This window comes from Anopheles gambiae, chromosome 2 (genome assembly GCF_943734735.2).
Source record: "Anopheles gambiae chromosome 2, idAnoGambNW_F1_1, whole genome shotgun sequence".
NCBI lineage: Eukaryota > Metazoa > Arthropoda > Insecta > Diptera > Culicidae > Anopheles > Anopheles gambiae.
Window position 1 is genome coordinate 52480257 of NC_064601.1, and position 27934 is coordinate 52508190.

Genomic DNA, 27934 nt, shown 5'->3' on the forward strand with positions numbered 1-27934 from the left:
TTACATTCTATAAACTGTACTTTCCTTGCTTTATTTATTCACTATTGTTTGTTCTGATTGATTTTAGAATCTACTCACTATTGTTTGTCTCTGTGTTGTTTTGCTTTACTTTGCTCTGCTTTTCGCCGCTTTGTTGTTGTTGTTCTTTCATTTTATTATCAGCGTCAGTAGTGTAGAAGGATAAATTATCTTTTCGCCAACTTCGCCAACTTTCCAACCACCCCCCAAAACGGTCACCGCCGCAGCACTGTACTTGTATAGGTATAAATTGTTCAACTTTTACGGGTGCAGGCGTTTGTTTGTTTTAAAATTAATGTATGATACCGTGGTTTTCAACTTGTGGTTTTCTTCCTTCTTTTTAATATTACCTTATTCTTAAATATTACGGTCTTGTGTCCTGTTTATGTTTTAGCATCGTATCATGTGATCGTTACATTTAATTCGTAAATATTGTTTTCCTCTCCATCGACACTTTCGCTATAAACTATTCGCTAACATTCGCCTTTCTGGGTTCTGGTTTTTGTTTTCAGTTTCACCAAATTATGTTCAAATGTTTGTTTCGGCGCGCTCTCTCTCTCTCTCTCTTTCTCTCTCTACCTCTCGTTTGTGTGTTGTATGTTTTCCATCTTCTATTTCCGTTTAATGCTTTCATATAATAATTAAAAATGTTTTGTTAGCCTTTTGCCACCGTTCCTTAACTGTCTTCCAACACACTCATTCATCCATTTCTTTCAGCACTGTTTCCGATTCACTCATTGCCACACACACACACACACACACACGACTCATTCACGCCGTTCCTTCCTGCTTTGCGGTTTCGCTTTTCCCCACCAGATCGTTCTTGCTTGTCTTACCACGTACTAATAATTTTAACTTCTCTCTACTCCACTAACAATTTGCAGTGACTCATCTATCGTGTCTCTATTCCATTTGAATCATCATTTTTATGCTGTACGAAGTTACGGTATAAGATGAGTTAGTTTGTTTGTGTGCAGGTATATGTACTTTACGCTAGTTTGTTCCATTTTTTGCCCCAATTTTCTCTTACATTTCCATCACCACATGGTGTGCGCACCATTCATTCATTGTTTTTTGTTTAGTCACTTGCTGCTGCTGCTCGGCGTGCACAATTCACCTTTCGTTTTACACTATTCTTAGTCAGTTTTAATGAGTCTTATTGATGCTTGCATATGATGGTTAGATGTCCACGGTGTATACTCAGCTTTTTCTAGTAAACCCGAAAACAATCAAACAGTTTGCGACCATACACACAGGCATTGCAAATGCAAATGCCCCTGTGTTTTACTCATTCTCATCAGTAGTATCGGGACGTACGTACAGTAAACATTGTATTTGTAATCATCAGTTTAATAGAAAATAATACTACCTTCACAAAACAAATCAGGTTCTGTTACAGGTTTCCGCGTTTTGTTCCTCTACACTACCAGGTCTCGTCTACATCCTCCTCATCGTCAATGTTCAATAAAACCAAGAGTGATAAGTATGTCCCTTTCTTTTCATTCCACGTACAGCAAGTATCCAATTCCGAATTCCACCAGCTCGGCGTCGGAAGGAAGCAATAGTGGAACATTCTCCGGTCGCAATGTAAATTGATCTTCACACGATCAGAAGGTCATGAGGTCATGAGGTTTACGGATTTTTTTGTTTTGTTTTCGGCGCTTTATGGTAATGTTTGCAGAGCAAACTGTCTGACCTGGGGCGGTTTTGTTGAGCATTTCCTTGGATTGCCCAAATACAATTACAAGGAAATGATAGTAATTATAAACACCGCAGCAGATTGTCACTTATTCTTCTAATAAGTCACTTGTATTGTAGTATTTTTACACCTTCTCCGTTTTCGTTCCACCATTTTCGAGACGCACTGCGCAGTTGGATGAAATGCTGCACCCGTGTGCAAGAGTAGCCTTCCTTTCGGGATGTTAAGTTTTATTTATTTTGTTTTGTAGTTTCAGTTTCTACATTCGGGCGTGTTTCTGTATCGTGTGTTTGGCTTTACATTTGTTTCTCATTTCTTACTTGCTTGAATTTATCCGAAAATGCTCTTTCCTTGGTAATTGGATGCAAACTTCACTATATCCTATCATTCACTATTTCTATCAGTAACTGAAAAAGCCATCCAAAGCTGCTTCCAAATCACATGCACGTGTTTTTTCCTACTTTCATGCTTTCATTCACTCGTACTGGTGTAGAAAAAGATTAATGCACAGGCACTCACACAACACTTTCATACCATACTCATTCAATTGCAAGCATTTTTACAGTGTCCTGTGTGTGTGTGTTCATCAGCTCTACCCAACTCCATGTTTTGCTCCATGTATTTCTATATAAATCTCAGTCATTTGATTTTTGTATGCAAGGGGTGTACAGACATGTGTATATTCTTCAGTGTTTGATTTTTACCTAAACTGTTTGCTGGATTGAAACACAATCAATAAACGCAATCAACCATTCAAAGCTTTTGATGATCAGCAGTGTGAAAAGAAACATGCTGAACCGAAACGATCATTCATGTCGTAACGACCTGCGGGCTTATACCAGCCTAAACAGGCTTACTAGACTTATTTGCACCACGCAACCGTAACAGTCCAACCTTGTAGGAGCTGACACGTCCGTCAAATTGATCTCCGGGCTACCCCCGGTTAACCGAGAAAAAAAGTGTAAAAATGCTGGGAGTAATCAATGTAAAACCGGCCCTGTGGTACTGTTAACAACATGCTCATCATGGGTTCAATCCCCGTATGGACCAAGCCCCCAAATACGCAGGACTGACTAATCTGCTATGAATACACCAACAAGCCACAAATAGCCCAGCTGGCCAAGAGGGTTAATTATGCCTAGACCGACTAAGGTTGTTGCGCCAAATAAGAAGAAGCAACAAATTTAACGGATGAATGCAATCGAGTATTTAAAACATTCAAAAGCGTGTTTCATGTTCGTTCTGAAAAACAAACGTTCACCGAAGATGAAATTCGTCTCAAAGTAAACAGTCTATTTCAATTTATTCAGTAAATACTTTGCTTTTGTAGACTGTCAGATGTGTGTGTACGCCCGGTCTAAATTTGCAGTGTTTTATTTTTGTCTCTATTGCCGTACAGTGAAACCTAATGATCGAATATTTAAAAGCAATAACCCAAAAAAACTATTGGCCACTGTGTGTTAAAATGGTTACCATTAGAGTGTACGTAAAATCCTCAAGGGACAAACCTCCAAAGAAATGTTTCGTATTGCCTCTCGAATAACGCCCCCAAAAGCATTTCATTACACAAAATCGTGCTCTTCTAGCTGACGGCTCATGTTGGATACGGTTATCCTAAGGTATATAAATACAGTAAAATGAACAAAAACTTAGATCGTACCTACTATGAGATAAACATGCATTTTTTTTCACTTACACTAACGTATAAAGTGAAACTACGGACAGGTTAAATAAAAATCCATTCCGTTTCTTCAAACGTTCGGCTGATTTGAGAATAATTGGTCTGTATTGCGTGCGTGGTGAACGAAGGGAACATTTTGATCGCATAATAATGCACCGAGTGCTTCGTGCCATTACGTTAAGCAATGCGCTAATAAACTCGACGATGTGCAGCTGTAGTGAGATCGACTAGGACACAGAAACTACTTCAACTTGGATTAGGTTTTTTTTGCGCCTTAATTTTCAACTGTTTCATTTAAAATTTCGTTACTATGCCCGACAAGATTAATACAAACAATCTTGCCAAAACCAATCGTAACATTGGGAACTATATTTTAAAACGAATCCGGCTTGTGCAAAAAATACAACTAAGCCATACCCTTCGAAAGAAATGTCCACATGCGTGTTGTTGGGATGCTGATGCACTTTTTAAGATGTCGTCAAACGTTAGATCGAGCTTCGCCAATGCTCGCGATCATTAATTAGATCGTTTAATTCTCACTGTGAAAAAAAAAAACAATCGATCAACTCCTACTTACGATCACTCACACGTACATTATGTGTTTCGTTTTCTCTTCCAATTAAAAAAAACCCGCGCATGTATGTTCTTTACGTCCTTTCTTAGATATTATTGGTGTTGTACAAATAAAAGTCGGTTCGCCACTCTATGTTATGATGCACAGGCATTGTAGCGCTGTCGTGTCGTGTTGTTTTCCGTTTACTGTAGTCTCGTCTTGGATATATCCCCTCTTTTAGTGACCGTAATGATTGTTGTTGTACTGTGCTAAAAACTATACTATCCTACGCATTACACCTCATATTCCTCGCCACATCCCCGGTCAAGCACAATGGCTCACCATATGCACCCCCATTTTAAACCCTCGCTCCCTCCCTACCATGCCCCCACGAACACATCTACGTCCTGTGTCGCTCTCTTGACTTTCGTTTCACTCTACAGTTTTATCAGCTTCGGAGCGCTAAGTTCTGGCGTGTCTTCGCCATTATCGTCGCAGCAGAGAGGACGTTTGTTGCTGCCATTGCTGCTGCTGTCGGTGGAGATCGGCGTGTCCGGTTCGGTACTGTCCGCGACGGGGCTGGTCGTGCTCAACGCGTCCTTTCCAGCAACTGCTGAATCGCCTAAGCTTTCACCGGATGCTTTCGTGCAGTCGTTGACGAGAGGTGTCACTTGTGTGTTGGCGGTTGCGGCGGCGGTTGTCTGCACCTGTTCCGTTACCGAGGTACCATTGTTCGTTAATTCGGTCATCGTGACCGCTGCTGCCTCGGCCGTGCTGCTATTGTCAGTGGCATCCTTGGACGTATCCTCAGCATCGAGGAGCTTTTCTTCGTCCTCCTGAGCAGAGCCACTCGAGCCCGGCGTACTTTTGCCATTGGACACGACGCCTCCGGCAGCCGCCGCTTCGTTGCTTTCCGATTCCGACGATTCCACCATAGCGGTGCGGGAGTTTTCGTCGTTCGTATTACCCTCATCCTCGACGATGCCATTGTCTCCATCTACCTCCTCCTCATCGGCAACCTCGTCATCATCCTCATCTTCACCTCCTTCTTCCTTTGAGATTCCGTTCTGAGCTGCGTCGCCCTCAGCATCAGCTGCAACGCCATTGCCATTTCCCGGCATGCCGCCAAGCAGCTCAGGCTGTAAATCTGACACGACGTAGTGCGTCCAAAGTGCCAGCTCGACCGAATGTGCTGACCATTTCTTCGGCTTCGGACCCGTCTTGTCCGACGCACCATTTTCGGTCGCATCACCCTTGCCTTCCTTGCCTGCCGGCTCCTTGGCAGCGCTTTCACTTCCTTCCCCGTCGGCCGCTACAGCCTCCGCTGTGTCACCACCTCCGCCACCGCCATTAGTGGCACTGTCCTTCTTTTCGCCCGCAGATTCTTCCGCAGCGCCGTTGCTTTCCTCTTCCAGGTTTAGCCGCTCCATTGTCTGCTGAATGTGTGTGACAAACTTTAGATACTCTTTAGTCGTATAATCGATGCCCTCAATATCCGGAATTGCCATCAGACATTCGTCAGCCATGAAGGGCGCGCTTTCCGGTGCAGCAGCAGCCAGCAAAGCCGATGCCATCGTAATTCCCACACCCTTCAGGTTCGAGAGAGCATTCAGGGCCTGCTCCAGGTTCGGCAGCTTCCGGAAAGCTTTCTTCGTCTCCATCACCACCGCCCGGGGTGTGTTGATTTTGATGAGATAGGACAGCTGCGGGTAGAACTTGCCGCGCGTCTGCTTCCACTCCATCGTCTGTACCAGCTCTTCGTGCAGCAGGTGAGCATCGCGGCCACGAGTTTTGATCAACTTCGGCAGCTCGTTCTGGTACCACTTTTCGAGGCGTAATAGTTTATCTGCCTTTTTGCCGTTGCCTCTCGTTTCTGCCTTCAACTTCAGGGCTTTCGGGTACAGCTTGAGCACGTAGTCGAACTGGGCCGAGTTGCCGTGCTGGAAGAATGTTGCACTATCCTTGACAATTGCCATTGTTTCGCTGTAATGAAATAAGAGCAGAAAAACATACCATTAGTATTAAAAATTAGTATTAAGCACAAAAGAGTATCAGAAACATAATATCGTGTCCCGCAGTTGCCATCAATCAATAGTTTAGTGCGAAGCATGTAGTACAAGTGATGTACAAAGTTCATGGTTTATAACTTAGACCATGGATTTCATATTGTTTTAAAATGTGTATTATGGATGATCGATGATCTCCATGAAATTATAGTTCATAACCCTAAATGTATTTGACCCTAACTCATCATCAGTCACATCAGTGTAGCATCTCATTAGCCGGATTGCGCCCCTCATAATGAACACCGCAGATAGCGAAGGAGAATACTTTATTGATTGCATTCCAAGCGCGTCCGACAAAGAAGAGTAAGCCTTTTCACATACGTCATTCTGATCGGAACATCGGAAAGCTTAGTGTATTGAGCAGTAGCTGCTACACACTACCGCCGAACCAGCCGCTGATTAAAGCAAATGTCAGACAGCACACGTACATTTGTGTTGAGTTCGGTATAATGGACGTCACGGAAGCATAATCTTGCACGGCACAGAGCAATCACCCTCCCACATTCCGGCAGCATCATCCACGCGTCCGTTGTATGCAAAATGATACAGAAATAGCATGATGTATCGACATACATAAATGGTACCATCCAGAGTACGGCACGTACGCCAAACACACATACGAAGCATGTCCGGTTTATGCTACTGCTGGGTCAATAACGCTATGCAACAACGATTTTCCCTGCATTCCTCTCGATCAGTAGTAGCACGGGCCGCGGAACAGGAAGTGCGGACGCCCAAAAGAATGGCGAAAGAACGACTCTTGGTGGTAAATATTCATGGCACCGTAACACTAAAGCCCACGAAGCATACCCGCGAGGTCAGGATGTACGAGAACACACCTCTCTAGGGTCGCTCGACGACGAAAATTGCCCGCCGTACCCATAATGTCTGATAGAGATGGGGTTTTGTGTGCATGCAGGTGCAAAATGCAGCAGCAAAAAAGTTAACATCACCGTACCGTTCGATCCGGAAGGTCCGAATGTTCAATGAAGCAAGTTCAATGCAACCAATGGCGCAGCAATGCCACCACCCCAGCCCAGCAGCGGCCATCGTCGGAACCAGTCATCATGAAATACGGGAAATTGCCAAATAAAACAAATGCATTACGCAGGCACAGGCTGGTGGAGAGCACACGATGCCGGATGTCGTAAAATTGCAGACGAGGCAGACGACGGGCACGGGGCAGGCAGAGAGTAAAAATCTAAATCGCTCTACCTACCACCGTCAGCATAAAGCAACAGAAGCAGGAGACAACAGTGCGGCTTAGCGCGATAACGGATCGCACATAAATAATGCATCGCAATGCGTGCCTAATTCCGCACATCGATTTGCATCGATTTATAAATCAACCGCTGTCGGGACGGTTAAAGCATGGTGCAAAACACAACGGCAAACGCGCCAAGCCAAAGCGATATGGCTTTTTTTGCACTTTACTCTATACATTCGAACGAGTGCGAGTTGTAGGAAGTTATAATAAATAGCATTTAATGTACAACAAACAGCATTGTGCAGTGTGTGGCGAATGGTGGCTGTTTGCCGTTGATCGATTGTATGAATCATGTCAAGGAAATTAAATATCCGTTAGTCGTTTCGAGTTCCCATCCTCTATGGTTGGAAAACAATAATATTGAGGATTTAACAGAAAAAAAAAATCGTGCATTTTTCGTACGTAGTGAAGCCTAGCTATGAGTATCGAATATAGTTTTTGTCACATTGCAAACGCTTACGAATCAAGCACAATCCTGTGTTCCATTCATTCGGTCAACCGGTGCGAATTAACTACAAATTATCCTTTTATCTTCTGCATACAAATCCTTTCCTGCTGTTCGTTGCTGGATTAATTCGATGTCGAAAAGAGTAATATATAATACCCGAAGGAACCGAAGGTTTTTTTGTTGTTGTTTTTAGTTTTTCACTCCTTTATTCTCGATACCCCTTATAACAAAACATGGCTTACGCTTCCTTTCCGATGGCTGAATATTTGTAAAGGGAAAAGATTAACTTTATAATTCCCATCGTACTTTACTCGAACTGAAACATGGACATGGTTAAGGGGCGACAGCTGAGGAAGCGTGCGAAAAGAATGATGCCTTTTCTATTCATTCATCTTCGTCATTGACGAATTGACCGGATCAGCGCAACCCGAACGGCTAAATAATGGCCTGCCCCATCAAGGCCAACACAGGAAGGGAAAATACGTCCGTACTTGGGATGGGATTGAGAAATAAATTGCACGAAATTCCTTCACCAACGGCCGCATCACGAACGAACGAAAGCAGCGCGCCCGTACTTTTCTCACAGTGAAGCAGAATGGGAGGAATCTCTGAATACCGTGGCTGGCCAAAGCACAAGCAGAAGAATTGAGCGTGGAAAAGCACAAGAAAAATGCAAGCTCTTCCGTTGGGAAAAGTTGTATCTCCATTTAATCACAACCCAGCGTTCTGGCTCTATTATCTTGTACCGATCGCTTCCAATTCTTAACCGAATTTAGGAGGCACTTTACGGTTATTCAATTCCACTCACAATTTGTCGTATTCCACAAACGTCTTGCGCGTACGCTATCCATTGGAGGTGTACGGTTTTATGAAATGAATGCTTCCTTCAACACAAACGAAGTTATATAAAATCGAACGCACATATCTTAATTTATATGGCGATTGCTATTGGTGCGGTGTTCGACAGTGACTTTTTATTAATTGCTGGATGCGAATTCCGCATATGACTGAAGAACGTGCACAAAATTACACAGAAAGAGTGTGCGCACGTGAATTTAAAGCAATGCAAATTACCGTTTAATTGCTTGTGGGATAAGTTAAATGCAATTTCGTACAAAAAAAAACAGATTAATGGTGCAACTCAAACAACATCGTTGAGCAATAGATACAAAAAAGATGAGAACAATTCTTTATGCCTTCATCCGTACGCAGGGTGGTGGAAACCAGTTCGTGTGGATGTTATTGCATTGCATTTCAATTCCATGGATTCAACTTACACTGCACAATCACACACACACATGTTGCTGTTGCTTTTACTCATTTTTGTTTTGCATGTATTGCTCGTTTATCATAGCCCATCCGCACCAAACTGAACCTTCCGCACACAAATGAAACAGACCCAAAATGAAACAACAGTTCCGTCAGCCATACTGCTGTGTGCAGTTGGCAAGCTGATGCCTGCGGCCATCACACACCACATGGGCGCACATGACAGATAGACAGACAGTGAAGTAGCAGCGGAAATTCATCACCGCGCACATAGCGTCGTTGAAGCTGCTGTAACATATCAAACGCAGCATTTCTTCCTTGTGCGTTTTAACTGACACGAGAGAAGGCAGACAAGGATTTATCCATAAATACACGTTCTTCTACTGCTACTGCTGCTGCTGCTGTGGCTGCAATGTCGCGAACCCTTAACGCGAGGACTATGACAAACGCATAGTTTCTAGGACCACGGTACTCGCCGTGGCCAACCAACCAACGACAAGGACTATCGATTGGTAGCAGCTATCTGGTTTCCAGTCCAAAATAAAAGGGAAGTTGTATTTGTAGCAACTGGCCGATCCCGTGGTACAGTCGTCAACTCGCAAAACTTAACAACATGCCCCTTCATGGGTTCAAGCTCCAAATGGACCGAGGCCTCATACATAGGTCAGACCGCTATGAGTAATCAATGAGTCACTGAAAGCCACAATTTTATTAAGTTTATCTAAAAATAGGGACCCAAGCCGATATAATTCCAGCGAGGATGATACACGATGAACACATTTCCTATTATTAAAGTGAGTGAAACTCTACCTCGCAGAAAATGAGATTGGATAAAGATGAAATGGAAAATAATCAAGAGAATAGCCCAACATTTTTCTTTGTCATTCGAATGGTTTATCGCCTCCGCAAGGCGTTCCAATTCAAACAATTCCAACACATATTTTCCTATTGCGCTCGTTATTCCCGCTGGGGAAAACGTCCCTGAGCTGCGTTAGGACACTACACGGAAGAAACCCCATCGGTGGTGTAGGAGGGAAGTCCTGTAACTTGACTACTGTCGGGCAAAGTTTAAGGCCGGGGAAGAGTGCGTTTGCATTACTTGTTTATTAACTTTTTATTTACTGTTAGTTCCTTTCGTTTCAGGCGTTTCGGAAAACACGCTGAGCACACGCTGAATAAAGCAAACAATTTGTCTGTTTTTTGCCAACTGTTGATAATTAAGCTACAATTGTGAGTATGTGTATGCTTCGTTATTTTGAAGATGTATAAAAATAGAACGAGTACGACACATTTTATCCAGAATCCTTCGCTTCAGAATCCACCCAGAAAGTGCACTATTTGCTCACAGATGTATGCCCTGAGTTAACACAGAAGAAGCTCAACGATTCGAGCGGAAATGCAACAACATCGTCTAACTATCTTGTTTCTCTTCACTACTACCGAGTCTCCCAAAATAAAGTAAACAATTTCAAACCATCAACACACGAAAAGTTCCTGCTTAGTTTGTTACTCTCCACCAGGCCACACAACACAAACAATGACTTTCATCGTAAGCATCGTTCAATTCTAAGCGGAAATGTTCTGCTTTCGGAAAAAAACACTCTCACCGTTATCCAGGATTTTGTGTTGTATGGTGAGTAAGTAAAACTCAACGACAAAGGGATTATTGATGGATACATCCTTTGTATCCTCAAAAAAAAACAATGCATTACACATTTACTGGTCCGACAGGTCGAACAAACTCACTACTTGTTAATTACACGACCCTTGTGAACAAACAAATTGTGTCGGGAAGCGTATGGTATGTGCATGTTTCCATTGTTTTTTTATTATAAAATTAACCCCACTTTCCCGCAACACATTACACAGGTTCAGTGCCCAGGAGTCAATTTTGTGCTCCCATTTTACTGCACTTTTTCAACGCCAATCGTGCTGTGTTGTTGTCCTCTCCCGGAACCAGGAAGGATCAAATGTTCGTCGTCATTTGGGCAATGTGTGGTGCAGAGTGTGTGCGTATGTGTGTGTGTGTGTGTGTTAAACTGTTTGCCACTCACCGAAACGTTTCGAGTCCTTGAACTTTAGACGCATTGAAAGACGGTTAACAGATCTGCTAAATAAAAGACATCGAAAATGCGGACAGGATGTACCGTTCATGTAAACCGGCAAACGTTTTCGGGTTTTTCCGACCGTGCCAGCGAAAGCTGCAAAGCTCCAGGACATGGCGAGCGTGCAGCAGCGCGGAGAGAAAAAGGATACGATCCTTGGTTGAAATGAAGCAAAACCAAAATGCTGCGTATCACGTGGCGTTTACACAGAACGAGTAATATCAATACGGTGGGATGGCGTAAGGCGGAAAGGAAAAGGAGACCAATGATGATTGTACTTTCCCAAACAACAAAAAAAACTCCTGTAAACTGCGGCTAAAACACCCGCCGGCGAGATATTTGATGTTCTGGCTTCTCGGAAATCGTGCGCAGCTTTCTTGCATCACCCACCGATTGGCTCGAAACGCCACAAAAGAAAGAGAAAAAAAGAATGCAAAAAGGTAACGGGGCAAAAGCAATGAGCATCTCATTCCGTTTTACGATTATGGCACACTTCTTCTCATCGATCGTTGACACGCGCGCACCGAACTTTTCCGGTAATGCTTGTAATCGATTTTTGAAATTCCGCGTTGAATTTTTAACACAGTTCAAACTCGTGCTGAAACTTTGGGTTTAATAGAATCAGCATAAATACAAATGCTTTCTTTATCTCAACTGGTAAGCCGATATCACAATTACAATGTCTATTCGAACTTACACATGATCAAACATGGCTTATGAAAAACATATGATGTCACAGCTTTACCACCCACAAAATGGAGGCTCTCCGTTTCACTGACGAACATCATCGGCCAATTACCGTATTGTACACGATTCACACCATCGTGACAATCACAGGCAAACGTACATCAAGTCGCCCCAGCTGCAAAGTGTGCTGCAATCTGGCGAAATGGTAATTACGACGAGCGGGAGAAAGATCCTCAAATAATTCCCTCCATTGGCGAGAACAGAGCGATGCACTCTTGCAACGATTCAAACACCAGTTGCAAACGGTGACACACAGATTATGGGGGGGTGAAGAATTCGACAGCAATTTGCCGAAAACCGCTGAGGCCCCCACCCACAGTCGACCGTACACCACCATGTGACACATGCGTTCAATTTTCGGACACATAAATACCTCTTAGTGACACAACGTTGTACGGCCCTCGCACGTGGCGCATAACAAACGTACTCACATTGCTACACTGCCGACAAAATGGTACCATACCCGTGCCGGCCTGTACCGAGAAGCAGACCGAGTCGCACCAACGCCAACACTACCTCTCCCACTGCATGTTTCCGTGTTCCGGGAGCACATTTAATCGCTTCCATCTCCCAAAAGAACAATTTCCGTACCGTCTCCCGGTGTATCTCTCATACCGCGCCAGGAGGCAATTAGCTGCTGCTGCTGCTGCTGCTGCTGCCGCTACTACTGCATTTTAATGCTGAAATGTCCACCACAACACAACAACGATGAGGTCGCGATTTGACAGGCACAAGGCATCGCGTCTTGTGAACGTGAACCGGGGCACACGATTCCACACACGCCGTCGAGGGCCGTCGTCGTGTATTATGTGCTGTATGTCCACAGCAGCAAGCAGAGAGCAAATGTGACATTATGTTTAGATATTTTGCCGGTTCAGACACACCATCCGAATCTTCAACTGGCGCCGAACGGTGACGGTGGTGGTGACGGTTTGGACACGCTAACATGCCTACAACATGCTGTCCCGGGCCGATGACAGTGCGGATAGGGAGTCAATGATATAGGTAAAGCATGACCATACCCCGTGATGATACAGGTTTCGTTTTCCTTTTCTCGGGGTTCGATGAATGATGACACACTGGACTGGTCTCGTTCGGCGTTTGAGTTTATTTTCTGGGCAAAAACATGGGATTCCAGAAAGTAGAACACACCGCTGACAGGGAAACATCTGTTGTTAATTGGTTTGCAATTTTCAAAATTAAAGCTGACTAGCTGAATCGTTAAATGAATTAAAAAAAGTTATCATTTAACTGTTTTCAAGTGGTAAACTAAGTATTATATTGGTGCAAACAGATAAACGATATGTCTTATTAATCCGTCAACATGTTTTATTCCTTTCACCATTAATCCATGACCGATGCAGGACGCAAGAAAATGCTACCAAAATTCAACACACACTACCATCCCAAGGCTATGTAAGTTCCGCCGGCCGACACGACAGGGAAAACTTTTCCCTTATCTCTTGCGAATAGTGAGATGAGATTTACTTTGCTTTTCTTCCTGTTTTTTGAGTATTATCTCAGCACATTGCGCTCGACTTTGTACGATAAGGAGGAAGCAAAGTGCAACAATCAATATATAGCATTGATATAATTGAATTCTGGCAAACTTTTATAAGACACAAACTTTTTCACTCGATGTTCCGCCGTTTGGGGGAGGATGGATCCTCTTCCGTGACGCTGCTCTGCCAGGTGGAAAATTCAAGCTTGAGCTTTTCTTAAACAACGAAACCGACGATTACAATAAGAGCGAAAAAAACGAATATCAAGATGATGGAGTTGGTAGAGGAATGTAAACTAAAATTCACGGTTTTAAAATCACTCCTACGCTTCTTCCTACTTCCTTAGGACGTTATCCATACGCATTACAGTAGATCAATAGGGAAAGAAGGGGGGATCGAGCACTTGAGTTTCGTTGTCGTAGCACGAATCGTTTCGATCGATCATTTCCCGGTGGCAGCATTAATGGATGGAAGCATAGACAACTTTTCTCTTTCAGCACATACTTGCGCACCGAGCGTCGTAGGTATGTGCGGTGCACGCTGATTGAGGAAAGGAATTGAAAGTTTCAACAGCGTTTCCACACAAGAAGGGAAAGCTAAAGGAAGAGCGAGAGCGAGATGTGTTGGGATAATCCATCGTTGAAAGTATTTTAAATTCGCTCTTAAACCAACATCAGATCACACACCATGATACGCTCAAGAAGTTTGCCGCTGGTGCAGAACCATTCAACCATTGCCGTCAAGATTTAGAATAACTTGAAGCAACAAAAAAGCGCCAAAAAGCATAAAAGAAAAGTTTTTGGCCAGCACAGCAGCTTGAGGGAAAGCATGAGCATCATGGGTTTTAAACACTTCAACACTGATAAGTTATCTGCATCCTACGATGAAGGCGATGCAACATTTTTTACTATTACAAGTAATGGAACCTCCTAAGGCATTCGTTAAATTACACAAATCGATTTTCAAATATTTTTATTCCTTTTTTTAGCTATATAAAGAAGCTTTGTTGGGTGTTGAGGAGGGGTTCGATCCGTAATATTACCTTTATAAGATTGTCTGCAACTTCAATCAGAGCTGCCGAAGCATTATTTCGCTTGTTTGCATTACAATTACCCGGCAGAGGAACAAATGAAATAACGACACCACCCATCGACGGAAAAAGACCTCTCTGCTGCTGCTGCTGCTAGTTTTTCACTTTATCTGTGCACCGGACCATCAATTTCAATTAAAACCATCGCACTCTTTTGCAACTCACCCACCCACCCGACCGGCCCCGCTCAGCCTCGTGTACCGGAGACGACCGACCATAGGGCTGAAAACGCATTCTATCGAACGTCAATCGATTGCAGATTATGCTAACAACTTTAATCATTCCCCATTTCTCCTTTGCGTCGAGCAGCGCTGCTGGTCAGGATGCTCCATAATCCGGGTGGTGCCAGCGAGGGAGCGACTAGCACGGACAGCAAACACACCGCCGTTCGTGCTGCAGCAGAGCATCATCGTGTTGGAACTTTGCAATATCACGCTGGTGAGAGCATGGGTGAACCCTATCGAGCGTGGAAAATTTGCATACAATCGTGAAGAAGTCGCCTCAGCCATTCGATGCCATGGGCCACATGGTGACAAAAACTCTTGGAGGTTTGAAGGAACAGTGCGGCAAGTGACTGCTAGTCATAGGCACCAGCAGCAGAGCAGCTCTACTGCCCGAAGCACACACACAAGCAAAAGGAGGAGTGCATAATATATTACCACACTTTTACACGACTGATTACGTCTCTATTTTCTTCCAATTGATTTCAATCTTGCATGAACCTTATGGGGGGGGGGGGCTTGCTGTTCTCTCTCTTTCTTTCTCTCTCTGCTCGAATTTTATCAATGACATTAAAGAGGAAAGTTTGCTATTGCTCAAATGATTCACATAAGAAAAAGTCTTTCTACATAAAAGGATGAATAACTTCGCCGTTGACACGTAATTTATGTTATCTCAGCCGCTTGTGCAGGTGAAGCCAAGCCAGTTAGGCAATCATAAATCAGGAAGCCGATGTTCACATAAACCATGCAAAATAGCTTCAAATCAACCAATTATCGAATTAAATGCTACTTCTTTCCCGTTGTTCGATGTGGCTGATGTATGTAACATTGTAGATGCAGCAAAAGAATCTCGATCATGCCTCATTTATCTGCCAATTCCGTGTCACTCACACACTCGCAACTCACCATCATAACAACATGAAGTAAGTGCATGTATTTCATCACATCGTTTTCGACCAAACATCTTGTTGTTGCCACCTATCTGAATATCCACCAACCGACTACTTCACAACAAATGTAACAATCATCAACACCTTGATAGGCTTTGTGTGGGTAAAAAAACACGTCAAAATCCCTCGAAATAAACGGAAAAACGAAAACAATAATCGTAATGTTGGCGATGATGAACAATCACTTTGGAAAAGTCGAACTCATCTAAACGCAACACAACACAATTGTGACACACATGTGTGGAGTGGAGAAATCGAGGAAAGAAAATTGCTCCAAAGAAAGCAAAAAAAAAACACATCGGTGTCTTGTAGGCTGCGGGCAAGTGGAAAACTTTCACCTTCTCAATTATAGAGATAACATTTCGCTATTGTCTAACGTGTGCAGCAGCCAGCAGTACACACACACACACACCTTCATTCCATCTGTCTCTGGAAAGTTATAGCTCACATCCAGCTTGCCCCAGAGACTCAAAATAGCGTGCGGCCATCATAAACACTGGTTGACACACACGTTCCTTTTTCTGTTCCACAGTCATCTGCTTCGTTTTGGCATGGGAACACACCACAGCCGCCGACCGTCCGGATTGTCTTTTTTTTTTCAGCACTCGAGGTGAGCGCGGTTTGCGTCCGGTCCTCCCTTTTTGCCGAGCCAGCAGCCAGCTCCACACACTGACCCAACCCATCACACGATACTTGCTCACCGTCGTCCCATTACCTGCACGAGAGCAATTGAGAGGGAAAGAAATAATTGTTCCATAGTTTTCCTCGAGTGTTGGTTCGTTTTCCGGAGCATTACTTTGTTCCCCCCGCATCTGCAATAAGGCGTCGGCCGGCGAATGGGTACCTCTTCTGTTGGAAGTACCATTATAGTCATTACGATTCCCATTTCGCCCTGGCGCATGGAGGGAGCGAACGAGGGAGCATCATTCCAGCGGATGCTGCGCGCCGGCATTCCAACCGATTGTGAGCCTGTCCAGGCTACGAGAGCACATTACGGGGTAGCAGGGAGGGTCAGTGTCGTGGTGGATGTGCCTAGCCGTTTTCCCGAGCAGGAAAACGCTCTGCGATACAGGGAGAGAGAGATGGTGGATTGCACTTGAAGCAGAAAGAAGCATCATTCCGTAAAAGGTGTGATTGTTGCTATCCAGCCCCAACCGGTGTGTAACTGATCGTCGCTCGGTAGACGTAAACCCTCCCGTTAGGCGTAAACCAACCGAAACCAAACCCGCGAGACACACCGTGCAAGATTATCGACACTTATCGACTAATGCTTCTGTGTCTGCTCTCCGGCCAGGCCCACACTGCGGGAATTCATGAGAAGCTTTGAGAGTTCAATTTTCACACCCTTCTGACCTAAAAAAAAGGGATGCCTCTTGTGCCTCCTCCTATCGACCTATCATCATGATCATTATCATCGCCACACCTTGCAACGAAGTAGCGTTATGGCGGTGAGTTTTTTTATTAGTCTTCATCATTAGCATGCCTGCCGGCGTGCACAGGAAGGCACGAGGAAGCAACAAACATATGTTTCTTAAGCTCAGCATAAGAATTGTACAAAGCACTACCAGTAATAAAGCATCCATTACATAAAGGAGGTGCGAACATCGTAATGATCACGCATGGACGATTCTCGGTGTAATTATAAACAAATAGAGGAATAAAAGTGAGATGATTTAGTGCTCTGAACATTCTTCCAATGCCATCCAAACACTCTAAACCAACGACACTTGTACAAGAGAGACGAACATACGTTTTACTACATTTTTCACATTGCATATGTTTCATAAACTTCACACTAAGTCATAGAGCAGCGAGACAACAACACAAAATCGTATGCTATCAAACACGTCAGACGGTATCGAATATTTACAGCATCCGTTTATCTTCAAAACAGAGCACAAAAGTTCCTGTGCAGTCAGCATCTGTGTCCACAGTTAATCTCGTGTCAGTGGAGAGCGAAGTTCCTTCGGTACAGCGCCAGCAGCACCACACATCCTCCAGAGATTCGGTAACAACAAGAGACAACAAATTGCTCGTGCTAGGCTCCAATAAACTACCAACTAGAAAAGGTAAAGTTTTATATCCCCGCCATCTCCTTACCACCCACCACCACCACCAGCAGCAGCCGTACGTGTTTTACGCCAGCCCGGACCAGACGGAGCAAAGGGTGGTCTCAGTCGTTGGCCACTTGACCTGCTTTCAAACTCGTTGCTCCCTGCTAACTGTCAAAGTCAAGTTTATCGGGCTTTGTTCGGCTGTCAGGCGCGCTGCACAGCAATACAAGAAACAACGGTTGGTGGTCGAAGCGTCGACCGGCGGCAGAAAAGTCAGTCCATTTCAACTTGTTACTTTTTCACGAGATGCCCCCCTTCGCGCAGTGCAATACCTTAGAGAGGCGAGGTGGTCAACTCTTGTGTTGCTAACAATAGGCAACACATGTCTCTCGCTCGGTAGATTGTGGAAGGATATTGGGCGAAAGGACACGGATTAAAATGAAAATTGAAAGTATTACCGATTGGGCAATAAATTCGTTTACCCGAATTGCTGCACAACAGCAACAGAGCTCAGCAAGGTATATGCTGTAAAGATATTAGCAAACGAATCAAATTAAATTAATCTACTTTTCCTTTCGTCTCAATTTGGTGGCGCAGAAATGTGTCGTTTTTTTTTTTTTGTGTGGCTATGCTATTTTAAAATTCGATCCACAGTTTTAACTTCTGTTGATACATTTCGCAAGAGAAAGGTGTGCAATTGTGCCAAACAAGTATGCAAATCACACTGAGCGGTGGTGATTGACATCGAAAAATAGGACAGCAAAACATGGCCAGCGTTATGCAACATGGTCACAAACGCTACTGCATACATACTCAATAAACAAAAATTACCTTTTCAAAGAGAGTATGCGGGGTCGTCTGGTTATCGCAAATTGGCTTCAGTTTAGGAGAACATCAACAGTTGAAGTGCAAATATCGAACTTTCTTTCTTCTTCAATTTGTTAAGGAATGGGAAGCACGGTGTAACATAAATCCAAATGGTGTTTTCTTTTCTCCAATGCGATTGATGGTTTTTCTGTCCTTGCCCAATGCCATTTAGATGCTATTGGGGGCATAAAAGGGCATATAAAAAAACTGCACCCTCCTCTGTTCGCAACATTGGATGATCACCAACCAACGCGGGTGTAGGGGGCGCATCGTAACCGTAAATCATATTACGGCGATCTGCGCAAAAGTACCACCATAAGTTTATTGATAATGCGAAAGTTATGCTATCGAATTAGGAACCGTAAACTTTGGCTTTTTCCATTTACTGTTGGCCATTGCATTCACCAAAGGGAATCGAAATGATTCGAAATTACTTTACACAATTCGCTCACAACTACAACTACACAAGTAACTACACACGCTTTTCATTTACTGCTCTTATGAACATTGTAAAGAGCTGTGCTTTATCATTTTCTATTAATTTTGCTTTAAATATTACAACACACACACTCTATAAATATTAATAGCAAATTACATCTACAATTTTATTCATACGCGCAATTAAATGTGCAAATAGGCATGTGTTTATAATCTATTATAGTATGAAATATTCTTGTACAATAGACATTCCGTAATTTGACACGCCTCTTAAAAGATAAATACAATCGTCCAATAACCGTAACTGAACTCGATTGAACTTTATCTTTTGAAAAGCCATCACACAATCACGTACCATTTCCACCGAAAACAGCAATGGAATTCGAGATAGATACTACAGTAAGCCGCGAACAGACAGACAGACTGCCTTTCTGTTGCACCACGTACTAGTCAGTTTACGTCCAGAATACAGAATTTATGGTGTTGCGTCTAAAATTTATGGGACAGGTAAAATAAATCCTATCCAGTATCGCGCAAAACCATTCACCTCCCCCTCCCCTTTTAGGTTGCAAGCAATGGGCAATGAAAAATGCTTTTAATAGTTGTGAGAGAAAAAAACACCATGCATGTAGAAGATGGTTTGTTTTTCAATATCAAGTAAGAATGATTTGAAATTATTTATTGTAATAACAAAATTAATTTGTTAATCAATTTTAATTGCTTTTTAACGAACAATACGATTTGTTGAAGTGTTCAAAAGACATGATAATGTTAGCAATCGATGAAAAATAATATTGTTTTTTCACAAGTGGCCTGCCCTGCCGCCACTGGCTTCGATTTAACATTGGCCAGCACCCACGGATGCCCGTAAAGAAGACAGTCATTAAATTTGCATCATAATTTAATTGACTTTCAGTGAACGGTGATCAATATTTTGCATTGGTGTCAAAGCAGCGTGATTCGTAACATTATTTTTTGCGTTTTTTGTTGCCTATTTTTCCGCTTCTCATAAGTCTTTGCACGTGGCTTCTCCTTAGCGGCCGGAGGACCTGGGAACCGTAAACAACAATATCTTTGCTAGACCGACTTTTTGACTTCCCCCGGGCATCAGCAGAAGTGATGACATTTTCGGAAGCAAAAAAAGGAACAAAGTTTACACCAAGTGCAAGACGTTATAAAGAAAGTTAGAAAGTTGGAAAAAGATATCCTCATTTCTTGAGAAAGTGTAACGAAAAGCATCTACTACCGTGCCGCAGCAACGCAATTTCTTCTCGCTTCGTGCGGAGTACTACAATTTCGGGACTATAAATTTTCTCTACCATTCTCCTGTGGGAAATGGAAAAGCGACACAGACGCCTTAGTACACGCGAACACACGCACACAAGAGGGTGGTGGATGTGTGTGTGCGTGCGTGCCGTCAACCTTCAAAGCATCGAGGAGGACGACACACGCCGGAAAACCGCCAAATTCAGCTACGACGACAACGACGGAAACCCGTCAAGTCGCTTCTCGGATGCTTCAAATACATCACACACAACAATTTTCCTCCCAAGGCACTGTTGTTGGTGTGTTTGATCCATTGCGGTTTCCTCCTTTTGCTGCCTCTTCTTCCTCTTGATGCCTGACAACCACAAGCAATTGCAAGCACACACACATACACACACACAAGAACGAGCGAGGCATATCACACGCACATTTGTGGAAAACGGTGATGTTCCACCCACCTCCCACCCCATCTTACTCGGGAAAAAGTCGATCTTGCGATCCTAGTGAATAATGCGCACACATACTCACACACACCGACGCATACACACCATATGAGGCACACATGTGCCCAACCAGCCGGCAATCAACAACAAGGGACGTTTATTTTCCTAAACACAACAAACACTCGAGAGGTTTAACATCAGAAACCGTTTGCGGAAAAGCGTTTAAATTAGCTTTGCCAATTTTCCCGGAGACCAGGGCGGGAATTTGGAATGTTTCACCAACTGTACCATCCTTCCTGTTGTCCTGGTTTTCCACCCTTACGCTCTGGCGCTCTTAGGGTGCTACCACTTTGGAACTGGAGAAAAGTGCAAAACAAGAAAAAAGCTTTGCCCTTCGAAAGCGAATTTTACATCTCGCGCATTTATTATTATTCTCTTCGAAGGCGACCCTATGGAGCGCGCACAATAAGTGACTAAGAAGTATGGCAATGGTTTGGGGGAGAGTTTTCCACCAGTATTTCCGAGGTTAAAGGGCCAAAGTTTTGTAGTGCCAAAGAACCATTTGTCTTGTGCGTGTCGTCTTGAGCCGCCTGCCTTGCGTGGTGCTCCAAGACTCCACGAAATAGACACAGCGAAAACGCATCGGAAAACACAACCGATATAAATCATTGTTTATGTACTGCACACACACATGGACAAAAGGACGCAGCACGCAGACCGAAAACTCGCCCACCACTTGTCTTTTGCAGTGGTAAAACAAAAAAAAAAAACAAAAACTTTTTGACCCATCCCTCCATTCAGGGGACAGTTTTTGAAACATGAGAAAAGTAAGACTGATACGGTATGGTGCACCGCGGAAAATCCCGGAAAGCAAGAAAATTTACTTGCAGATAAAGAAGCTCCTAAATAAGCGCACATGACATGATCTCACTCTCGGGATTACGATGCGAAGGAAAGGGGCGGAATTAAGAAAAGAGAATCTTGACTAACTAACCGTCCCCCAAAGCCGACGTGAGGAGCCGTGCGGCAGCAGCGCATAAAAAACACTGCTCGAATTTATTCTATGTCCCACTCATAAATTCCACACACACACACACAGAAATCTGGAGAGCCTTTTCACTTTCTTTCACCACCCCCACCATTTGCTCGCTGGAAAACTAGGGGGGGAATGCTTTGTCTATTTTTGTTTGCCGTTCCACCCTAAACCAACGGAGCTGAAATACGCACACACACACACACACACAGGCAAAGGTAAATATGTCCTGATTGTGACGACATTGACCTTCGTTCCCCTTACAAAAGGAAGGGAAAAAATGTGCTCGTGCACCAAAACTAAACAAAGGCTAGAGGGGTTTGTATGGGGTGGCATTTTACTCCCCCCATCCACAGGCGTGAATCATACCCGAGCAGAAAAATCTCTTAAAAATATGATACTTTCCCTTTTTACGGTTCTCAGCTCCTTCGGTGCGTGCTCCAGAAAAGCTGCCCTTTCCACCGCAGGGAGGGTTCGTGGAAGAAACAGAGACCTTGAGAGGCTGTTTTTTTTGTTTGCTGTTGATTCCTCCTGCAGGCATCACTACTTCATATCCCGATTATATTTATCAAGTTCATAAAAGAGCATCAGTTTTACCATGCCTGAGTTAGATGATGTGCTAGGAGGACTTCAAGTTTATTGCTTGCGTTACCACAAGCAGTCCTCCGACCCCCATAGTTGGTAAAGGAATTTCCCAAAATCGACACTGTGAAGCTCGACTTGACAGCCTCGACATCATCGAGGTCGACGATAATAGTTAAAAAGCGGTTATTCGACGAAATTGAGCGGCAAAATTGATCTTTTATTTATAGCCCGCACAAACCTTTTTTTTTTAAAATATATATTACCAACTTTGATCAGTTGCGAGCAGCTTTTTTAAATTTAATATATTTGTATTATTGTTTAAATTGTTTTAATGTAATGAGCATCATAATCGTGACGATCATTCCAAACAATGAAGATGTACTGCAGTTTGGAGAATCAGTTGTCAACATCCTTTTGTTTTTCCAGGTCTCTCGAATTAAAGTGAAAATCGAATTAGTGAAAATAACTACCAATACTAAAACAACATCTTTTATTTTGCAAAATAATACTCCCAAGCTGCTCAGAACAGGGGAAAGCGCACCAAGTCAATCCACTTACGAGTCAGCCTTTAAATCGTATCACAAAACATCGCTGATGCAAAATGCGGCAAACCGAAGGAGAAGACCTACACCAAACAAACAAAAAACTCTAGCAACACAAGCAGACAAGCACCTCAAAACAAGTGGGCAAAAGGGCATGGAAATGAAATTACAAAATCAAGACATCACAATATTTTATTACGGTGTCGTTACTTTTGTTTTTGCATGTCTTTCCCGCAGTCACACCGTTTCCGCACGGTGGGAGAGTTAAGGGTCGAGAAAAGCATGCTTGCGCGCTTCTGCAACATCTTGCTGTCGGGGAGCGATCGCGACAATGATAATGATGTTGTTCTTTAAGCGCTGCGACCTAAAAATCAAGATAAACGGCACCGGGGTAAAGAGGAACCTCCACCAGCAAGCGACAAACCAACCGAATACTGTAAAAAAAAAACAGCCGTAGCTCTCAAGATGGGCCCGATCTTGTGGGAAGCATTAAAGTGTGCCGCTGCGGAGAAATTATTAACTTTACATTAGGATTTACCGTAAAATCAAGCGCAGCAGGGCAGGATGCGCCAAACATTTTTCGGTCTGCTGCAGAACAGCAGAAGCTTATGTTTGTCTCACTTTCCTGCCCAAAACGTCTGTTTTTTTCTTTTACTGAGATTTTTTATTAACAAGTAAGGGGGCTAGACACATACTGCCGCTGGGAAACACAATTTATTAATTATTAAATACACATTTCTTTTCATTTCTTTACCGCTCGAATCTTCATCCTAAACACGTTGCTCATGCTCATAGGCAAACAACTCCTAACAGGAAAGTTCAAAAAAAGGAAAAATGAACGATAAGCAATGTTTACGATTATTGTAATCATCATCATTTCGTGTATCTCCCACCCACAAACCGAGAATGACCTTGACCCCACAACATTCGAGAGCCCGGTCGTTTGCACAAACGTCCTTCACTTACTTTCTGAGGACGTAGCATGGGAGACCAAGGGGAGTGTGTGAGGGTGATTGTGTTGAAACGAACGTCCTGATTCTTTCTTATCGCACGATGAAATAATGGGAAAATGTGATAGAAATAAAATTACTTCGAAAGTAATCATATACTTACACATAGCATCACGTTATGTGCCACCCCGGGCCATTTTTTGGAGGTGATGTAATAGCACCTCCTTCAATAAACAATGTGTTCAGAGTGTTCTTCTCTGTGTGGAAGTTCTTGTTCTTCCCAGTTTGCAACGTTTGGATGGATGAGTGTTTTCGCGCTGCGTGTGAGTGAGTGAGCTCCCAACCATAAATAAAATAGAAAGATAAATCAGGAAACGCTTCTTCCATAAAGCAATAATGCGGGCAATAAATAAATCTCGCTTTTTTGCATGTTTAAAACCATGCAGTAATTCCGTGCAACAATGAATGGGGACAGATATAGATAACATAACAAAATGATGTTTGTTGTTTTTTCTCTTCAAGTCTTGCTTTGAAGCACAATTTTCGATTATAGGGGACTCGGTTTTCGTGTTAAAAAAGAAATAGAAGTAAATAATTTTTTTTTTCATACTTGTTCAACAATACAATACTTGTAGAAATACAAGTAAATAATTTATTTTCCTACTTGTTCAACATAAAATGTTCAATATATTAAAGAATATTCATTACACTACATACAATAATTATTCGTTTAGTCGTTAAAGTATTTACCAATTATCAAGATATTGCTTCATTTCTGAAATGTTAGGGTAGGCATGAGAGCAATTCTCGAACACTCTCCAATAAATTCTTTGGTAAAATATACCGACTACTTCTGGAACTATCGTCCAAGAACACTTGCAACCCTTCGAGTGCTAATAGAATGATCCATCCAAAGTGACAGACGTATCGATCGCTCTCCAATGAAGTAAAAACAAGAGCATTGTCAATAGATCTTCAAACCTAATTAGCATTGTGGGTATTACTCGACAAGCAGTGGAGAAGATACGATACGTTATACTTAAACCCCGAACACCAGGAAAGACATTCGGGACCTGATAAAAAATGTTTTACTAAGTATTGCTATTGAAGTTCACAATTTCATCTCCTCCTGTCAAACAGCAAAATGAAATTAATTTTTCGCCAAAAGGTTTTAGTGCATAACGTGTAACTAGATAACGCTTTTCCATGGAAATACAAAATTTCGACGACAACATCCAATGAACGAAAACTAATCCTAATTGATTTCCGACTTAAAATTCTTATTACGTCAATCTGCAAACCATCTTCGTCCTGTGTCTTCCGAGCTAGTGGTCTAAGGTAGTCCACGATAGCTCTTGACAAAGATCCACCATCTTTTGCGCTTCAATATAATCAATTAAGAAAGTTCCGATAAACGGCTATATTTCACCGGACGTATGTTAGCGAGTCTATTTCGTCGACTAGAAAATTGCGTCAAGGTAATGGTCAAGGCGGGTGCCATCTCCGTAGAGACTGAACAAAGTAAAACCAAACGTTATCCGGACGATGTATGCCATTCGTTTACCCCAGTGTACATGCCAAGCGACTATGCTTTTCTAACTTGAAAACAACGTCGAGCTTCGCCGCAAGCATTCTTCTTGCGAAAGGTCATCGCTGTGGGCAGGTCTTTAGGGACACCACTTCCTTCAAATGATCTTATATCCGAGCTGACAAAACTTGCTGTGGAACAGCGGTGGGGGGATCGATCGCGTTACGAACAACGAACAAACGAACGAACCAACGAAAGTACGAAAGAAAGCATGAACGAACAAAATATACACATTCACTTCGGAAGGCACCATCCCCGCCAATGCCGTAATAAGGTGCAGAAATTCGATTTGCTGCAGCAAAATAAATCATGTCACTCCCAAAGCGACACAACACAACCCACAGTGGCCCCAGCCAACCATTCAAAAGTGTAAGTGTCGATGAACTGAGCATTTGTTCCATTTGTTTTTTTTTTTTTATAATATGAAAATTCACTTAGTAACATAGAGAAAAGTTGGCACATCTTTAAGTTTAATTGGAAAACTGAATGGAAATTATCTCGAATTGCCACTTTAATTAAACATATATTCACTATCATATAAGCACAATATGCTAACAATTACCGCAAAAAATATTTCAGAAAATTGATCACATTCCATAAAACAATTAAAAATCAACAAATATTGGTTTGGTTTTACGATTTAAGTTTCAGATTTTAATGTTTTAAAAACATAATAGTCTACAATTATAAATGACTCACATAAGAGACGAATAAGAATAATAAGACGAATAAGAAACACGTTGCATACAACCGATAAATGTTATGTATTCATGAACGTGCCACAGTGCCTAAGCAAGCTCAAGATCTTGCATAAAAAAATTAATCATGAAAGATCGAAAAAAAGTAGTTGTATGGATCCAACCGTCCATTAGTTGATCAGCGACAGTTGAAATGAAGCGACTCGGATAGGATAGGATACATGCAATGAGTATCAGAGATCAATAACGAATCATTCCAGGGGAGAATGACAACATCGATGAAGAATGAAATAACTCTCCCCTGCTAAAATGCTAAAAGGACCTTTAATGCCGCATCCACCCAAGGATCAGGGCAGAGCAAATAATCATCTAGGTGTTTTACTTTTTCATTCCTTGCAAATTCACGACTTGCAGACTTTCTTGGAACCTATCTACTGTTAAGCAAACATTTCATCAACAATGTATTTGTAAAACATTTTTCCAAAGAAATCAATGTTTTTTTATTCATGATGAACGGCTTTGCCTTATTGCTTACAAATCGATGATATTATTAGCAGATGATTTTTATTGTGAAATCTCTCTTTCTTTAAACTAATGAATAAAAGAGGAATATAAAATTGAACTGAAAATTGTTATTTTTGCATTAAAGACAAATAGGTATAAGAATACAATATTATATCTTACGCGTAATAACTCTTTCAGTATTCATAAAACATCAACAGAAATTGATTTAAGCTATAATACTAATATATTATATATTTAATTAACTGATATATTTAATAATAGAAATTGATTTTAGCTATAATAATACAAACAAATACAATGATTAGAATTCTCAAAAGAATTCAAACAAAAAACAAGAGTTATTGAATTAAAATTTGCAATCGAGGTTTGCAATCATACAATGAAGTGTTCCAACCGAATAGGGGAATTTCGCAAGCTGGCTGTGAAGCTGTCATTAGACTATGGGAGCCGGTAGCCACAGTAAGCTTGCACGATTCCACTACCTGGTTGAAACATTCACCTAACAGATTGAACTATTCCATTTTACGATTCAAAGAAGATTATTATAATTATTAGACAACCATATAAGAAGTAAAAAATGTAGCACTTAAAATCATTATTAAAATAGTTGTACAAAAATAATTAAAAGAATTTGGGTGAATTGATATATTCCAAAAAACATAAAAATATTGTTTTAAATATATTTAAAAAGCTTTGACAAATCATATGCAACTACCAAGAACGGAAAGGTAATTTAATCATTGCTCTTTCGAAACCCGAAAACATGCAGGACACCCTAACACAGAGGGTGAAAAAAGGGACATTTTTGTACAAGGGAACATAACATAGTTAGCCGCCGCCGCTGGATTTTCGAAAATATGCTTTCTCTCACTCGCTCATTCGTTGCTACGTTCCCAAGTGGCGTTGTGTAGGTTTGCAAATCGGCCGCCATCGTCAGCACCGCCGTACAGCACAAACACATCCAAGCATCTCGACACTGTTATACCGTGACGGGAGAAGCTCACCCATACACAGCCATTACCCGTAGTTAACCGGCCGGAAAAGAGCAAAAAGCAGGGTTTGAGCCCCTTTTTTTCTGTCCCAACAACCCTCGTTGCCGTTGGAAGCACAGGGAAAGGCACAGGCAATGATGATATCCGTTTACAGTTGCCGCTTCGAGCGAGTTGAAGCCCCTCGGTCGGATACACGAACGACGGACGGTGAACCAAGCGTTACGAACGACTAAATCCAAGGTAACCTCTACACGACCGCTCACGTTCTCTGTCGTGTTCAAACCAACTTGAAATATTATACCTTTATAACCAAACACGCCACGCTATTTTATGGAGT

The 27934-nt window shown here is 42.4% G+C and overlaps 2 protein-coding genes across 3 annotated transcripts in view; both read right to left on the reverse strand.

Annotated features, from left to right (window-relative positions):
* The window catches only part of LOC11175713 (uncharacterized), a 140244-nt gene that overhangs the window by 97185 nt on the left and 15125 nt on the right, over positions 1 to 27934 (reverse strand). The gene's annotated exons all lie outside the window — the stretch shown is intronic.
* LOC11176112 (uncharacterized) overlaps positions 4038 to 27934 on the reverse strand; it is a 29515-nt gene continuing 5618 nt past the window's right edge. Inside the window, exon 2 of the mRNA XM_061643095.1 lies at positions 4038 to 5934. Coding sequence (XP_061499079.1) covers positions 4389 to 5927 — 1539 coding nt within the window. The 5' untranslated portion in view covers positions 5928 to 5934 and the 3' untranslated portion in view covers positions 4038 to 4388. The remainder of the gene's footprint in view (positions 5935 to 27934) is intronic.